The sequence below is a fragment of the Schistocerca americana genome, chromosome 2 (genome assembly GCF_021461395.2).
Source record: "Schistocerca americana isolate TAMUIC-IGC-003095 chromosome 2, iqSchAmer2.1, whole genome shotgun sequence".
NCBI lineage: Eukaryota > Metazoa > Arthropoda > Insecta > Orthoptera > Acrididae > Schistocerca > Schistocerca americana.
This window is the reverse complement of record NC_060120.1, coordinates 356,495,926-356,511,275: the sequence shown is the minus strand read 5'-3', so window position 1 is coordinate 356,511,275 and position 15,350 is coordinate 356,495,926. Positions and strand designations below refer to the sequence as shown.

Below are 15,350 nucleotides of genomic sequence, written 5' to 3'. Positions count from 1 at the left end.
GCACATCCCGAACTGGATCCACAACTTGTGCTGGTGGTTGATGCTGGCGAGACTGCTGTCAGTTCCGCAATGCAGCAGCAAGTCAATGGTGCTTGGCAACATCTTGCCTTCTTCTCACACAAGCTCAACTCTGTACAGCAAAATTGGAGCACTTACGACTGCGAACTGCTTGCTATCTATGAATAAATAAAGTACTTTCACCCTCAGTTAGAAGACAGAGGGTTTATAACATTTATGGATAGCCAGCCAATTGCCTACACCTTCAGACAGAACAACAAGTGTTTAGCATGACAGCATAACCATCTGGATTTCATTACCCAGTTCAATACCGACATCTGTCATATATCTGTTATTGACAAAATGTTCACCAACTGTTTCGAGTTAGCAGTGTATCAAATGTTACTGATTTTGCCTAACTTGCAAAAGCACAAGAATCTGGTCAGGTATTCCAGAAACTATTGAGTTGTGCAAAAGGATACAGCCTTGAGTTACAATTGGTGAAGTTCCTGGTTCAGATATGAAGCTATATTGCAACTTTTCAAGTGGGAGGTCTTGCCCTTTTCTGCCACCCTCGTTCAGCAGAAATGCTTATGACAGCTTTCACAGCCTATACCACCTTAGCATCAGATCGTCAACTTGTCTGTTTTCAAAACATTTTGTCTGGCCTGTTGTGCAAAAGGGTTGTCAAGAGCTGTGTGTGCCTTCAGTATCAGTGCAATTAGATATCCCATCATGTGCTTGCACCAGTTAGAGTTTTACCAGATATTCACATTGATGAAGTATGTCCAATTCTATCATCAAATGATTAGTACTATTTATTAATTGCAATTGATCATTTCACTTGTTGGTCAGAATCTACAGTAGTCAACAACATATCAGCAGAAACCTTAGCCTTTGCCTTTCTTTGTTTGTCCACTGCACATCACCACAGACTGTGGCCAGCAATTTGAGTGGGAGTTATTTGCTAATTTAGTAAAGTCTGCGGCACTCTCCATTGTACAATATCCAGTTACCACCAAGACAGAGCAACAATATGATTGAACATTGGCACAATTCTTTAAAGGTTGTACCGATGTGTCATGACACTAGTTGGACAACCGCTTTACCATGGCCTTGCTTGGTGTTCGCACCATATACAAACTGGACTTGAGTTGTCTTTCATTTATGATGAAGCACTTTGACAGCCTCGTGAGATCATTGATCCAAGTTCCATACAGCTACTTGACCAGGCGAGTCAGACTTCATCGATCGTCTGGTTCTTTGTGACTTGCAGACATGCATTCTTGTCATGTTAAGAACAGACAGTGTCAAACTAGTATTACAATCCTCATACTCAGGCCCATAAAGAGAGTGGCATGAACTCTGGACATACTATTAAATGGTAAGGGCACTATGATCTCACTTAACACAAACCTGTACATACAAGTTTCCAGAAGTGCCACCAACACTTGTGCAGAAAACCAGCCTTTGCCTCAGGCACATGTGCAACCATCCAAAGCAGACTCACTATCTGAATGAAGAACATGCTCTGGATGTCAAGTTCCCTTTCTTACAAGATTTTTGGACAACACTCCACTTCAACCAAGGGGTCTAATGTAGTAGTCAAGACAAGGTTACTGTGTTTATCAAAACTCTCAAAGAGTTCATTTGCCAGCCACCTGAGGCTCTGTTGTTCAGCATGAGTGGTTGATTTGTTCTTAGTGTTCCTTGTGAGATTTCGTGAAAGTGACAGTTTGTGAGAATTTCCTTTAGAGACAGACCTTGACTAGCACCAGTCTAATGCAGAAAACTAGTCTCAAGTGTTTACTGATTGTTTTCTTCTATGTTCTACGAGGGTTGGAACTTAAATAGTGGCAACTATTTATTCACAACCAATACAAAAGAGTTACGTGTTTGCACCTGTTACTGTCCTTCAAAGTAGTCACCAGCATTATGTAGATCCCATTGCCCGCAATGTGGAAGGCATAGTATACTGTTAGCAGAGCCTGTTCTGTTGATGGTGCGAATGGAGCAGTCTAAAGTTATGGTGATTCTAGTGTATGACTGTGATGGTGTTATCCTAATGCATTATGTTTCTCCATAGCAGACTGTCAATGCACAGTATTACTATTCATTTTTGGAGCATCACCTGTGACCAGCTTTGCAAAAGAAGCAGCGACCCTTTCTGCGCAACCCACTCATCATTTTGCGTGACAATGCATGGCTGCATACGACACAAGCTGTGGCTGCTCTGTTCTGTCGATGGGACTGGGAAGTACTGTACCATCCACCATACTCTGAGGACTTAAGTCCTTGTGACTTTGATTTGATTCCAAAGATGAAGGAACCACTTCATGGCATTCGCTTCAGAACTGTTCCAGAGATTTGACAGGCAGTAGACCACTTCATTCACACTATCAACAGATTACGCTGTGCTATCGGTATACTATGCCTTCCACATTGCTGGTGACAGGCTCTACACAATGCTGGTAACTCCTTTGAAGGACAGTAACAGGTGCAAACATGTAACTCTTTTGTATTGGTTGTGAATAAATAGTTGCCACTATTTAAGTTCCAACCCTCGTATTTACATTAGTAAAGTTTTAATATTCTTGGTACACAAATGTTCATATTTCATGTACTATTCTGGTTGAATTGCTCGAACATGAAAACAATTATTTTGGAGAGTTAACAGTTTGCCGTTCCAGCATGTCCTCCAGTTTCTTTGGTAAAGTGCTCAGAAAACTTAACAGAACACCATGTTTGATGTTTCTCCACTCTAAATTTGGTTACATTCCTGTCATTTTGTTTGTTAAGGTGGCCCTGAGTTTTCTATTGTTAAGTATGACTCCATCAGTACAAGTAGAATGTCTCTAACACCTTAATATTTTAATTTCCATCATATGATTTTATAATCTTCACTGTTAATGCATTCAAAAGTGTATACATAATGTCAATAGTGTAGTTATTCTTGTTTAGTTCTATCAAAATGGTATTTATGAGATGTGTCATATTGTTCTCTCTGAGGAGGAGCTTTCAGTGAAACCTAATTGAGTACTTATTAAAAGGTGATTTTCAGATAAATGGTTCAGTATTTTTTAATAAGTTTCCTTCTTAGAAAAATGAGTACACAGGAAGGAGAGACTACATATTTTATTCTTTCAAGAAACACACTCTGACTCATCAACCAGTTACAAAGAGAACGTGAAGAGTGCACAATAAAGTCACAAAATGATTTCAGTACTTTGAGTTAATTAACATCACAGCCAAAATAATTACTTCCTGTCAGTGACCTAAAGATTTTTATGACCTCTTTTACAGTTTATTTGGCAAATCTGACATCTGATAGTGTGGTATACAATGTATATCTAACTAAATGTAACAATATTATGAAAAGCAAACAATGGAAAATCCAGGATGGAATGTAACAACTGTTACATTGTGATATTATGAAAAGGATAGTTGCTACTCACCATATAGTGGAGATGCTGAGTCACAGATAGGCGCAACAAAAAGACTGTCACAAAATAGCTTTCTGCCCAGAAGACCTTTGTCAAAAATACACTCCTGGAAATGGAAAAAAGAACACATTGACACCGGTGTGTCAGACCCACCATACTTGCTCCGGACACTGCGAGAGGGCTGTACAAGCAATGATCACACGCACGGCACAGCGGACACACCAGGAACCGCGGTGTTGGCCGTCGAATGGCGCTAGCTGTGCAGCATTTGTGCACCGCCTCCGTCAGTGTCAGCCAGTTTGCCGTGGCATACGGAGCTCCATCGCAGTCTTTAACACTGGTAGCATGCCGCGACAGCATGGACGTGAACCGTATGTGCAGTTGACGGACTTTGAGCGAGGGCGTATAGTGGGCATGCGGGAGGCCGGGTGGACGTACCGCCGAATTGCTCAACACGTGGGGCGTGAGGTCTCCACAGTACATTGATGTTGTCGCCAGTGGTTGGTGGAAGGTGCACGTGCCCGTCGACCTGGGACCGGACCGCAGCAACGCACGGATGCACGCCAAGACCGTAGGATCCTACGCAGTGCCGTAGGGGACCGCACCGCCACTTCCCAGCAAATTAGGGACACTGTTGCTCCTGGGGTATCGGTGAGGACCATTCGCAACCGTCTCCATGAAGCTGGGCTACGGTCCCGCACACCATTAGGCCGTCTTCCGCTCACGCCCCAACATCGTGCAGCCCGCCTCCAGTGGTGTCGCGACAGGCGTGAATGGAGGGACGAATGGAGACGTGTCGTCTTCAGGGATGAGAGTCGCTTCTGCCTTGGTGCCAATGATGGTCGTATGCGTGTTTGGCGTCGTGCAGGTGAGCGCCACAATCAGGACTGCATACGACCGAGGCACACTGGGCCAACACCCGGCATCATGGTGTGGGGAGCGATCTCCTACACTGGCCGTACACCACTGGTGATCGTCGAGGGGACACTGAATAGTGCACGGTACATCCAAACCGTCATCGAACCCATCGTTCTACCATTCCTAGACCGGCAAGGGAACTTGCTGTTCCAACAGGACAATGCACGTCCGCATGTATCCCGTGCCACCCAACGTGCTCTAGAAGGTGTAAGTCAACTACCCTGGCCAGCAAGATCTCCGGATCTGTCCCCCATTGAGCATGTTTGGGACTGGATGAAGCGTCGTCTCACGCGGTCTGCACGTCCAGCACGAACGCTGGTCCAACTGAGGCGCCAGGTGGAAATGGCATGGCAAGCCGTTCCACAGGACTACATCCAGCATCTCTACGATCGTCTCCATGGGAGAATAGCAGCCTGCATTGCTGCGTAAGGTGGATATACACTGTACTAGTGCCGACATTGTGCATGCTCTGTTGCCTGTGTCTATGTGCCTGTGGTTCTGTCAGTGTGATCATGTGATGTATCTGACCCCAGGAATGTGTCAATAAAGTTTCCCCTTCCTGGGACAATGAATTCACGGTGTTCTTATTTCAATTTCCAGGAGTGTAGATGACAGGCACACTCACAAACACACACTCATGAAAATGCATCTTACACACACGTGACTTCACTCTCTGGCAGCTGAAGCCACACTATGAGCAGCAGCAGCAGTGCATGATGGGAGAGACAACTGGTTGGGGTAAAAAGGAGGCTGGTGCAGGGAGGAGGAGGGATAGGGGGGTAGGGATGGGGCCTGTGAAGCGTTGCTGGGGAGTTTGCAGGGATGAGGTGGAGAGAGAGGGTAGGGCAGCTACGTGCAGTTGGGAGGTTAGATAGAGGACAAGGGAGTGGTTGGGGGGGGGGGGCCGTTAGCAGAAAAGGAGAGAAGTAAAAAGACTGGGTGCACTGGTTGAATAAGAAGCTGTCTAGTGCTGGAATGGGAACAGGGAAGGGGCTAGATGGGTGAGGAAAATGACTAACGAAGGTTGAGGCCATGGAACCGCGCAACCACTACGGTCGCAGGTTCGAATCCTGCCTCGGGCATGGATGTGTGTGGTGTCCTTAGGTTAGTTAGGTTTAAGTAGTTCTAAGTTCTAGGGAACTGATGACCACAGCAGTCCCATAGTGCTCAGAGCCATTTGAACCATTTTTGAGGCGATGAGGGTTATGGGAACGTAAGATATATTGCAGGGAGAGTTCAAACCAGTGCAGTTCAGGAAAGCTGGTATTTGTGGGAAGAATCCAAATGGCACAGGCAGTGAAGCAGTCATTGAAATGAAGAATGTCATGTTTGGCATCATGTTCAGCAACAGGGTGGTCCAGTTGTTTCTTGGCCACAGTTTGTCAGTGGCCGTTCATGCGGACAGACAGTTTGTTGGTTGTCTTGCCCTCATAGAATGAAGCACAGGGCTTGCAGCTTAACTTGTAGATCTTATGACTGGTTTCACAGGTAGCTGTGCCTTTGATGGAATAGGTGATGTTTGTGACTGGACAGGAATTGATGGTTGTTGATGGATGTTTGTGACAGATCTTGCATTTAGGTCTATTATAGGCAGGTGAACCATGAGGTAAAGGGTTGGGAGGAGGGGTTGTGTAGGGATGATTGAGTATATTGTATAGCAGTGTTTTTCAACCTGTGGGTTGCGACTCCCTAGGGGGTCGCAACACCTTGCTCAGGGGGTAGCGGTCGCAGGACAAATCAATTGAAAGATAACTGTCTTCATAAAGACTTTTTTATTTTTATTTTTTTTATTTTTTTAAATTCGCTACCGCCACTGCCACTTGTACTAGACATGGAGGGCTGCACAGATCTTTTAAGAAACTTGTCCATTTTATGCTTGCTCAGAGTGAAGTGTGAAGACAATAATCATATCCGTACTTGCTGCTGTACTCGGACAACTGATTATAGTGACCAAAAACGTGTGACTATGGCCCTGCTGACCCCTTCTCACCCCCACACCTCTACCATTGGTAAAGAATATAATTGTATGTCTGCCAGCAGAGCACTGTGACCTCTTTTAACATTTCACTTCATTTCTCGATCAGTATAGCATCAATAGAAAGAAAATTAAATACATTGCCTTTGAAATCACTGACATACTAATATTATGGTTCTGGGGGTCGCCAGAATATTTTTTACTTGCAAAGGGGTCACATACTCAAAAAGGTTGAAAAACACTGCTGTATAGGTTTGGTGGATGGTGGAATACCACTGTGGGAGGGTTGGGAAGGATAGTGGGTAGGACAGTCATAAACTCTGTCAGAGAATGTAATTCAGTTGCTCCAGTCTGTTCAACCTTGTACAAAAACAGATCTCCTGTGTCTTATCTTGCCATTCACCCACCACCATCAAAATCTCACTGTCTGGCCACAGAGAAGCATTGCCTTCATAACTCAATACCACCCAGGACTGGAGGAACTGAATTACATTCTGTGCCAGGGCTTTTGACTACCTCTCATCATGCCCTGAGATGAGAAATGTCCTGTGTACTATCCTTCCCACCCCTCCCACAGTGATATTCCACCTATACAATATATTTGTTCATCCCTACACTATCCCTCCTTCCAACCTCTTACCTCATGCCTCACATCCCTCTGTAGTAGACCTAAATGCAAGACCTGTCCTACACACTGTTCAACCACCATCGACTCCAGTCCGGTTTCAAACACCATCTATTCCATCAAAGGCAGGGCTGCCTGTGAAACCAGCCATATAATCTACAAGGTAAGCTGCAACCACTTTGCTTCATTCTATGTGGGCAGGGCAACCAACAAGCTGTCTGTCTGCATGAACACCCACTGACAAACTGTGGCCAAGAAACAACTTGCCCACACTGTTGCTGAACATGCCACCAAACATGACATTCTTGAATTCAATGACTGCTTCACAGCCTGTGCCATTTGTATTCTTCCAACAAACAGCAGCTTTTTTGAACTGTGCAAGCGGGAACTCTCCCTGCAGTGTAGCCTATGAGGGTAGCTTGAAAAGTTCTCAAAACAGAATAGAAAAAAGTACATACATCAGTGAAACTTTTTTTATTTTTCAATGTAGTCTCCTTGTAGATTAATGCACTTGTCCAACAATGTTCCAGTGCCTTGATCCCATCTCGAAAATGAGTTTCCTCCAGACCTGCAAAATAGTTGTCAACTCCCGCTATCAATTCTTTGTTTGAAGTGAATCTTTGTCCACCAAGAAAAATTTTCAGTTTTGGGAAGAGAAGGAAGTCTGACAAAGCCATATCAGGGGGATAAGGTGGGTATGGCAACAATTCATACCTTAGGTCATGTGAATTTGCCATGGCGATGGCACATGTGTGCGGGCGCACATTCTCTTGATGGAAAATGACTTTCTTCCTTGCTAAACCTGGGCTTTTTCACATATCTTTTGTTGCAATTTGCCCAGAAGGTTAGCATGATATTCTCCAGTAAGTATTTGCCCAGTGGGGTGCTAATCTACAAACAAAATCCCCTTTGCATCCCAGAACACTGATGCCATGACCTTTCCCACCTAAGGAATTGTCTTTGCTTTCTTTGGTGGCAGAGAATCAGCATGTTTCCACTACTTTGACTGTTGTTTTGTCTCTGGGGTACAGTAGTGCATCCAAGTTTCATCTGTGGCCACAAACCGGCACAAAAAATCTTGTTTCTTTCTCCTAAAATGGGCCAAATATTGTTCCGATATGTCCATTCTCATGCTTTTTTGATCCAGCATCAAGAGTCACGGTACCCATCCTGCAGGTAATTTTATTGTTTCTAATTCTTCAGTCAAAATGTGATATACCCTTTCAGATGACATCTGGCAAGCATGAACAATTTCATGCAGTTCAGTCAGTGATCCTCCCTGACCATTTTGTGCATGTTTGCAATGATTTCTGGAGTAGTAACACATCTTGGCCAATCACTGCGTGGATCGTCATCTAAGCTCTCCCGACCAAATTTAAATTCATTTGTCCATTTGGCAACAGTTGAATATGAAGGAGCAGAGTCCCCCAGTGTATTCTGGTAATCAGCATGGAAGTCCTTTGCTTTCATACCTTTCTTTACGAAGTACTTAATCACTGCTAGAATCTCGATTTTTTCCATCTTTGCAAATCACTACGCAGGAACAACAACATAATCACATCAGTGCCACAGCTCTTGTCCAAGAGCACTGATGTGGCACATGTTTACAGGCAACAGTCCAATGAATATCACATGAACAACTTGTTGCACTAGGGCTGACCTCTCGTGGTGATTCCGAGAACTTTTCAAACCACCCTCGTACGTTCCCGTAACCCACTTGGCCTCAGCCTTCGTTAGTCATGGTCCTTGCCCATCTGGCCCCTTCACTGTTCCCATTCCAGTACTACACAGCCATCTATTCCACAAGCGCACCCAGACTTTTTACTTCTCTCCTTTTCTGCTAACCCTTCCCCCCTCACACCCCACCACTCCCCAGCCCTCCACCTCCCGACTGCAGCTAGCTGCCCTACCCTCTCTCTCAACCTCATCCCTACATACTCCCCAGTAGCACTTCACCGTCCCCCACCCTCTATCCTCCTATTCCTCCCCCTCCCCCCCCCCCATCCCCAGCCACCTCCTTACCCCCATCTACTTGTCTCTCCCATCATGCACTGCTGTTGCTGCTGCTCATAGTGTGGCTTTAACTAACAGAGGCTGTGGTGATGTGAGTGTGAGTTGCATTTGCTTGAGTGTGTATGTGTCTGTCATCTATTTTTGACAAAGGCCTTGTTGGCTGAAAGCTTATTTTGGAACGTCTTTTTGTTGTGCCTATCTGCGACTCAGCATCTCTGCTAATGGTGATTAGCAACTATCCTTTTCATAATATCGTTATATTCCATCCTGAATTTCTCATTATGTGTTAATTAAATGTAAATGATTTGCTCCCAATCATTGTTTTTTCCTCCCTGTGTTTTCATCTACACTTAAAAATTGTTGAATTTAGTGGGCCACGATGGGAATTAAAATTAGATGTCCCATTGCTAGTGTCATCAGGAAGTTGAATATGATCTGCCTTGTTGAGTCTTTTTATTTCTTGCATAATAAAGCTTCACATTTCCTTTGCTCTGTTCTTGGAATATTGAATCATTTTTGTATAGAACATAATTTTTAAGAATTTTTAGCATCAAGAAGGAACTTCAGTGATTGTACTTTATGTAAAAATAAATATTAATAATCTACTTTACTATTTGGGTCATTACTTTTCATTTGTATGCTCAGTTTTTGCGTTTTGGATGGCACTGTGAGAATTTTGCAATATTGCTGTTTGTGCATGTTTCAATATTAATTATAATTAATCCTCTGCTTCAAATAAAGGTCTCTCTTTTTGATGTAACAAACATTGATGTTGGAATTGGTCACCCATTCTCTCAACATCCATTGTGTTTGTCTGTGGCCTATAGTAAATAAAAACTGTATTCACAGCATTCTAAGAAAATTTTTCAAGGAAGAATAATGTTTCACAACTACTGTGCGTCCTTGGTGAATTTCTACTCATTGTTCACTCAGCAGATTGTCTCTGAATTGTTGGACTGAGTCAGCTTCTGTCGTTCTGTAAAACTCTACTTCGTACTTCTTAGCTAAACATGATTGATAGAGAGGTTTTATTGGTGCCATTTGACTATGATGATTAGAGTAATTGTGTATTGTGGACCTCAAATTTATTTTATTAAAGATAGATTTGAAATAAATTTTTGATTGCAGTTGTGCTGTATCATTGTGTTTGTGATAATAATGTATTGTGGGTATCAAGTCAGTCAGGCATCAGTAGACATGTCCAAGATGAAATCAGTGTATGGATAATCACATACAATTATCCCCTTTTATTTCTACTGTCTCATTAAGTACTTTCTCCAATTTTTCGAGGATTAGGAATAAAACAAATTTAGTACATAATGAGAAACCTCCTTGTAACACAAGAAAGAAAAGATTCAACAATGACAGCATTATGAAAATGATAGATTGCTAAGTACCATATAGAGGAGACGTTGAGTCAAGGACAGGCACGACAAAAAACCTGCTATACATTTGAGCTGTCAGCCAAAAAGGTCTTCTTCTAATGTAGAAAACACACACACACACACACACACACACACACACACACACACACACACACACACACGTTCATACAAGCACAACTCACATACACCTGACCACTGTCTCTGTCCACTGAGGCCAGACTGCTTACAGCACCCGTAGCTAGTGGAAGGAGCAATCTGTGGGTGACGGGGATAAGAAGGAGGCTATAGCATTAAGGGGAATTGATGGCAGCATAGGAACAGCATGTGACTCTTGGTGACTCTTGTGAGAGCATGGGGGGATGTGCTGGGAACAGGGTAGAGCAGATAGATGTATTCAGGAGGTTGGGTGGTAGGGGGGGGGGGGGGGGGGGGAGCAGAAAAGGAGAGAAGTAGCTGGGTGGTTCAGCTGTCTCTTGGCCACAGAGTTTGTCAGTGGCCATTCATGTAGACAGATAGCTCATTGGTTGTCATAGCCTTGTAGAAATCAGCATAGTGGTTGCAGATAATTTGGTAGATCACATGGCTCATGATGGGATACTTGATGCCTGTGGTCAGACTGGAGGAGGGATGGTGGGATGATGTGTGGGACAGGACTTACATCTAGGTCTATTGCAGGAAGGTGACCCAAGAGGCAGGGAGTTGAAAGCATTGGTGCAAAGGGGGTAAACAAAGATACTACATAGATTCGGTAGGCAGTGGAATACCACTGTGGGAGGGGTGGGAAGGTTCATGGGTAGGATATTTTTCATTTCAGGGCATGGCAACAGGTATTGTTGTGCCTGTCTGCGACTCAGTGTCTCCTCTATGTGATGAGTAGCAATCTATCGCTTTCATAATATTGTCGGTATTCCATCCTGGATTTTCTATTGTTTAAAGAAAAAAATTAAGGAAGACATGGGTTTGGTCACTTTAAGTTGTGAGTGAAAATTATGGACACTTATGAAACAATAATAATAAAAAAAAGACTGATCAGACATACAATTTGTCGTAACAGTTTTGTACAAAATATATTTGAGGGACATTCCCAGCCAGAAAGGAAAGAAGTAGGTCCACAATATCAACACTCAACAATATGATACACGCAATGAAGTGCTAACTATTGTGACATAGTGCAGATGACAGGAAGAGTGGTTCAAGAAAACTCCACTGTCAGCTTAAAATTCTTACTTTATTCATTAAAGAAACTGTTACAAGATACCGTATATACTCGAATAATCTGCACATGTTTTTTCCCAAATTTTAGGACTAAAAACTGGGGTGCACGGGTTATTCGAAACATTGTTGGTACTGCTCTGACTCCAACAATACATCCCATTATACTATTGCATTGTTGTGGCCTCCATCTGTGACGCATCAGTAGCACATTAGGAGTGAAGTATTAACGTCTTCAAACTTGTTAATTATGTCTACAAGTTCTCGTTATCGCTCGTACACTGCTAAAGACAAAGTGATAAATTATTGAAGAAGCCAAGAATATTGGAAACCGTGCAGCAGGAAGAAAGTACGACGTGAGTGAGAGTTGTATTCGCGACTGGCAAAAAAATAAAATGCAGCTTCAAGAATCTAATAGTAATTGCCGGGCATTTCACGGACAAAAAGCGAAGCATCCGGATCTCAAGAAAAGGCTCTGCGATCATGTAGATGAGAAGCAACAATACAGATGCGTGGTGACAAGTGAAATGTGCCAGCTTAAAGCATTGTCTTTAGCCAAAGAACCAGGCATTACCAGTTTCAAAGCTAGCCAGGGTTGGCTGTTAAGATTTTTCAACCGAAATGGTTTAGGATTCCGGAGGAAAACTACTATTGCTCAGCAGCTTCCAGGTGATTACGAGGAAAAAAATAGTGAATTTTCATAGTTATGTGATAAATCTGCTCCTTAAACAGTCCTATATATTATCACAAATTGGTAATGCGGATCAAACACCAGTCTATTTTGAGATGCCGCTCAACAACACAGTGAACAGGAAAGGAGAATCCAGCATCATGATATGAACTGGCGGAAGTGAGAAACAAAGATGTGCAGTGATGTTGTGTGTAACTGGAGATGGACGAAAGCTACCACCTTACATGATATTTAAAAGGAAAACTATTCCGAAAATATCAGTAAAAGGCATACAGGTATTAGTAAGAGCAAATCCGAAAAGGTGGATGGACAATGAACTTATAATTGACTGGGTGACACATGTTTGGCAACATCGTCCAGATGCATTACTGAATTTATGCAACATGTTGGTCCTGGACAGCTTCCGCAGACATACAACTAAGGAAGTACAAGACAAATTACAAAAATGGAAAACTGACTTGGTCATTATCCCTGGAGGCCTAACATCCATCCTATAACCACTAGATGTGTGTATAAATTGGCCATTCAAAGCTGCATTTAAACAGCAATATACGCAATGGATGGCTGATGAAAACCATAAGTTCACACCTAGTGGAAAAATCAAACGGCCGGATTTGTCCCAGATTTGTGAATGGGTGAAAAGTGCATGGGACTCCATTCCAAAACCACTGGTTCAAATTCACAGGATGGAACAGAGGACAATGCTCTATGGGAAGATAGTGAAGACGACAATGATTCTCCCACTAGTGATGATGATGAAAGTGATGAATAGGGTGGTAAGAGAGGAAACGTACCGGTACTGACTAAAATATTTTATTGCACATACCGTATTAAAAAATCTTAAACAAGATAATTCACATTTCTTTTTTTGCTATTGTACTACGCGTAGAGTCCCGGCTGGCGGTGATAATGTTCCCCGGCTGCCCGCCCGTCTAACAGGCCAACCGGCCAGCTGCACGCCGCTGGCCACCCGCCCGACAGCTGGCCAACTGCGCGCCGCTGAATCGGTTGCGTTTTAATGATGTATCAACCTGTTCAGCAGCGTTGCTTCAAACCAGTAGTTATTATACATACTTTTGAACACATCATAACGTTGGAACAATTTTTTGTGAATAAAACAAATTAAAGAAAAAATAATTTTTTTTTTTTTCCTCTTCCTCAAAATTGGAGTGTGCGGATTTTTCGAGTATATACAGTATTATGTTATTTGTATGTTACTGGAGAACAATTTGAGCATCTGCTGTGTTTGTTACTTTAACATAACTGAAAAATAAAAGTTAATGTCTTATTATTCGTTTCACATCATCTTGTTACAGATACGAGTTTGCCACAATAGTGTCTTCCATGATCCAGAATCATTAATGGGAGAGCAAACAGAAGCCAGCCCTAAACGTGCTTACACAAAAATAGGACTCTACAAAGGAAATATTGTTGCCATCAAGCCAGTTTATAAACGCAGTATTGACATTACTCGCAGTATTCGAAAAGAACTAAAACAGGTCAGTTTATCTTTTATATAAGAAAAAGAGTGCCAAAATATTTTTATGGACTTTTGAAAATGTCCGTGTTGTTCAGGTTCACAGGAGTTGTCTTATTATTCACTCTTCTAAATTTATTTGTCACTCATAAACAGTATAAACAAACATTGGGAGGTAAATTTCCCTGCAATACATCCTACATTCCCATAACCCTCCTGGCCTCAACCTTCGTTAGTCACTATCCTTGACCATCCAGTCCCCTCCCTGTTCCCATTCCAGCACTACACAGCCGTCATTTCACCGCCACACCCAGTCTTTTAATTTCTTTTATTTTTATTTTTATTTCTCTCCTTTCTGCTACTTACCCTCTCCCCCTTCCGCACCTTCTCTCTTACCCTACGTCTAAACTGCAACACTTCACTCTCCACCACTCCCACCATACTACTCCTACCCCTCCCCACCCCAGCCTCCTCCTTACCCCCACCCAGTCGCCACTCCCATCATGCACTGGTGCTGCTGCTGCTCGCAGTGTAGTTTCAGCTCTCTGAGACTGCAGATGTGTGTGTAAGTTGCACTTTCATGACTGTGTGTGTGCGTGTGTGTATGTGTGTCTACTGCTGACAAAGGCCTTAATGGCCGAAAGCTATGATTGTGTGAATCTTTTTATTGTGCCTATCATGGCTCAGCATCTTCGCTATATGGTGAGTAGCAACTTTCCTTTTCTCGTATTGCAACAGTCATATTACAAATAAAAGCCATATAAAGAAGCTACTTACGAATAATGAAGACAACAAAATTGACAGAATTAAATAATACTTAATGCAGAAAAAATACATATAATTACAATTTAGCCTGCTCATTATGTTGGTTCAGCCACAGTAATTCATTGACACACAACCTTCAGCATCAAATTGCCTTCATGCCACAACCGTTCCTTTTAAGTTTCAGTGTACATGAGAATTTAATTAAGGATTTTTGAAAGAAAAAAAGAATACTCTTTGTGTCTGAGTACTTGTAACACTTCTAAAATGATGAGTGATTTAAGTTTAATTTCATTTAATATAATGTTTCAAATGTAAAAGAAATTCTACAGCTTCTAAAGTCATGGTACATGTTCCTGTTAACACAATTATTCATCTTCTAAACAAGTTGCAAAACTGAATTATCTATGTGTTCTAATACATTTTACATGTAATGTATATGAAGATAGAACAGAGAAAGTAATTACTCAAGGCTACTACAAAGAAAAATGGGATAAGTTGTTTGATGTTCATAATCAACTGGAAATTGTCCTGACTACTTTCAACAAACTAGTGGCAGCTGCTGTTATAGCAGTACCAGAAGAACCTCAGGTACCATTCTCGCCTGTGGATCCTGTTTCCTCTGCAGGAAGTACTGAACCTATCATTACCAGTCCACTTGACCGTTAGTGGTATGTCAATGGTAGATCTAGGCATCCTGTACAGGATGAACAGGGATCAGGGAAGACTCTGGGTGTTGCACTGACCCCTCTAACCAACAAGTTGGAGGTACTGTCTTTGACTGAAACTGAAATTGAGCCAGTGGAACTGGCTTCACCTGTTTTGGGAAATCTGTTTTGTCTGGTGTCAGGA

The 15,350-nt window shown here is 42.6% G+C and overlaps 1 protein-coding gene across 1 annotated transcript in view; it reads left to right on the top strand.

Moving 5' to 3' along the window:
• Window positions 1–15,350, top strand: part of LOC124594011 (guanylate cyclase 32E-like) — a 491,656-nt gene that overhangs the window by 205,579 nt on the left and 270,727 nt on the right. Inside the window, exon 11 of the mRNA XM_047132363.1 lies at window positions 13,576–13,758. Coding sequence (XP_046988319.1) covers window positions 13,576–13,758 — 183 coding nt within the window. The remainder of the gene's footprint in view (window positions 1–13,575; window positions 13,759–15,350) is intronic.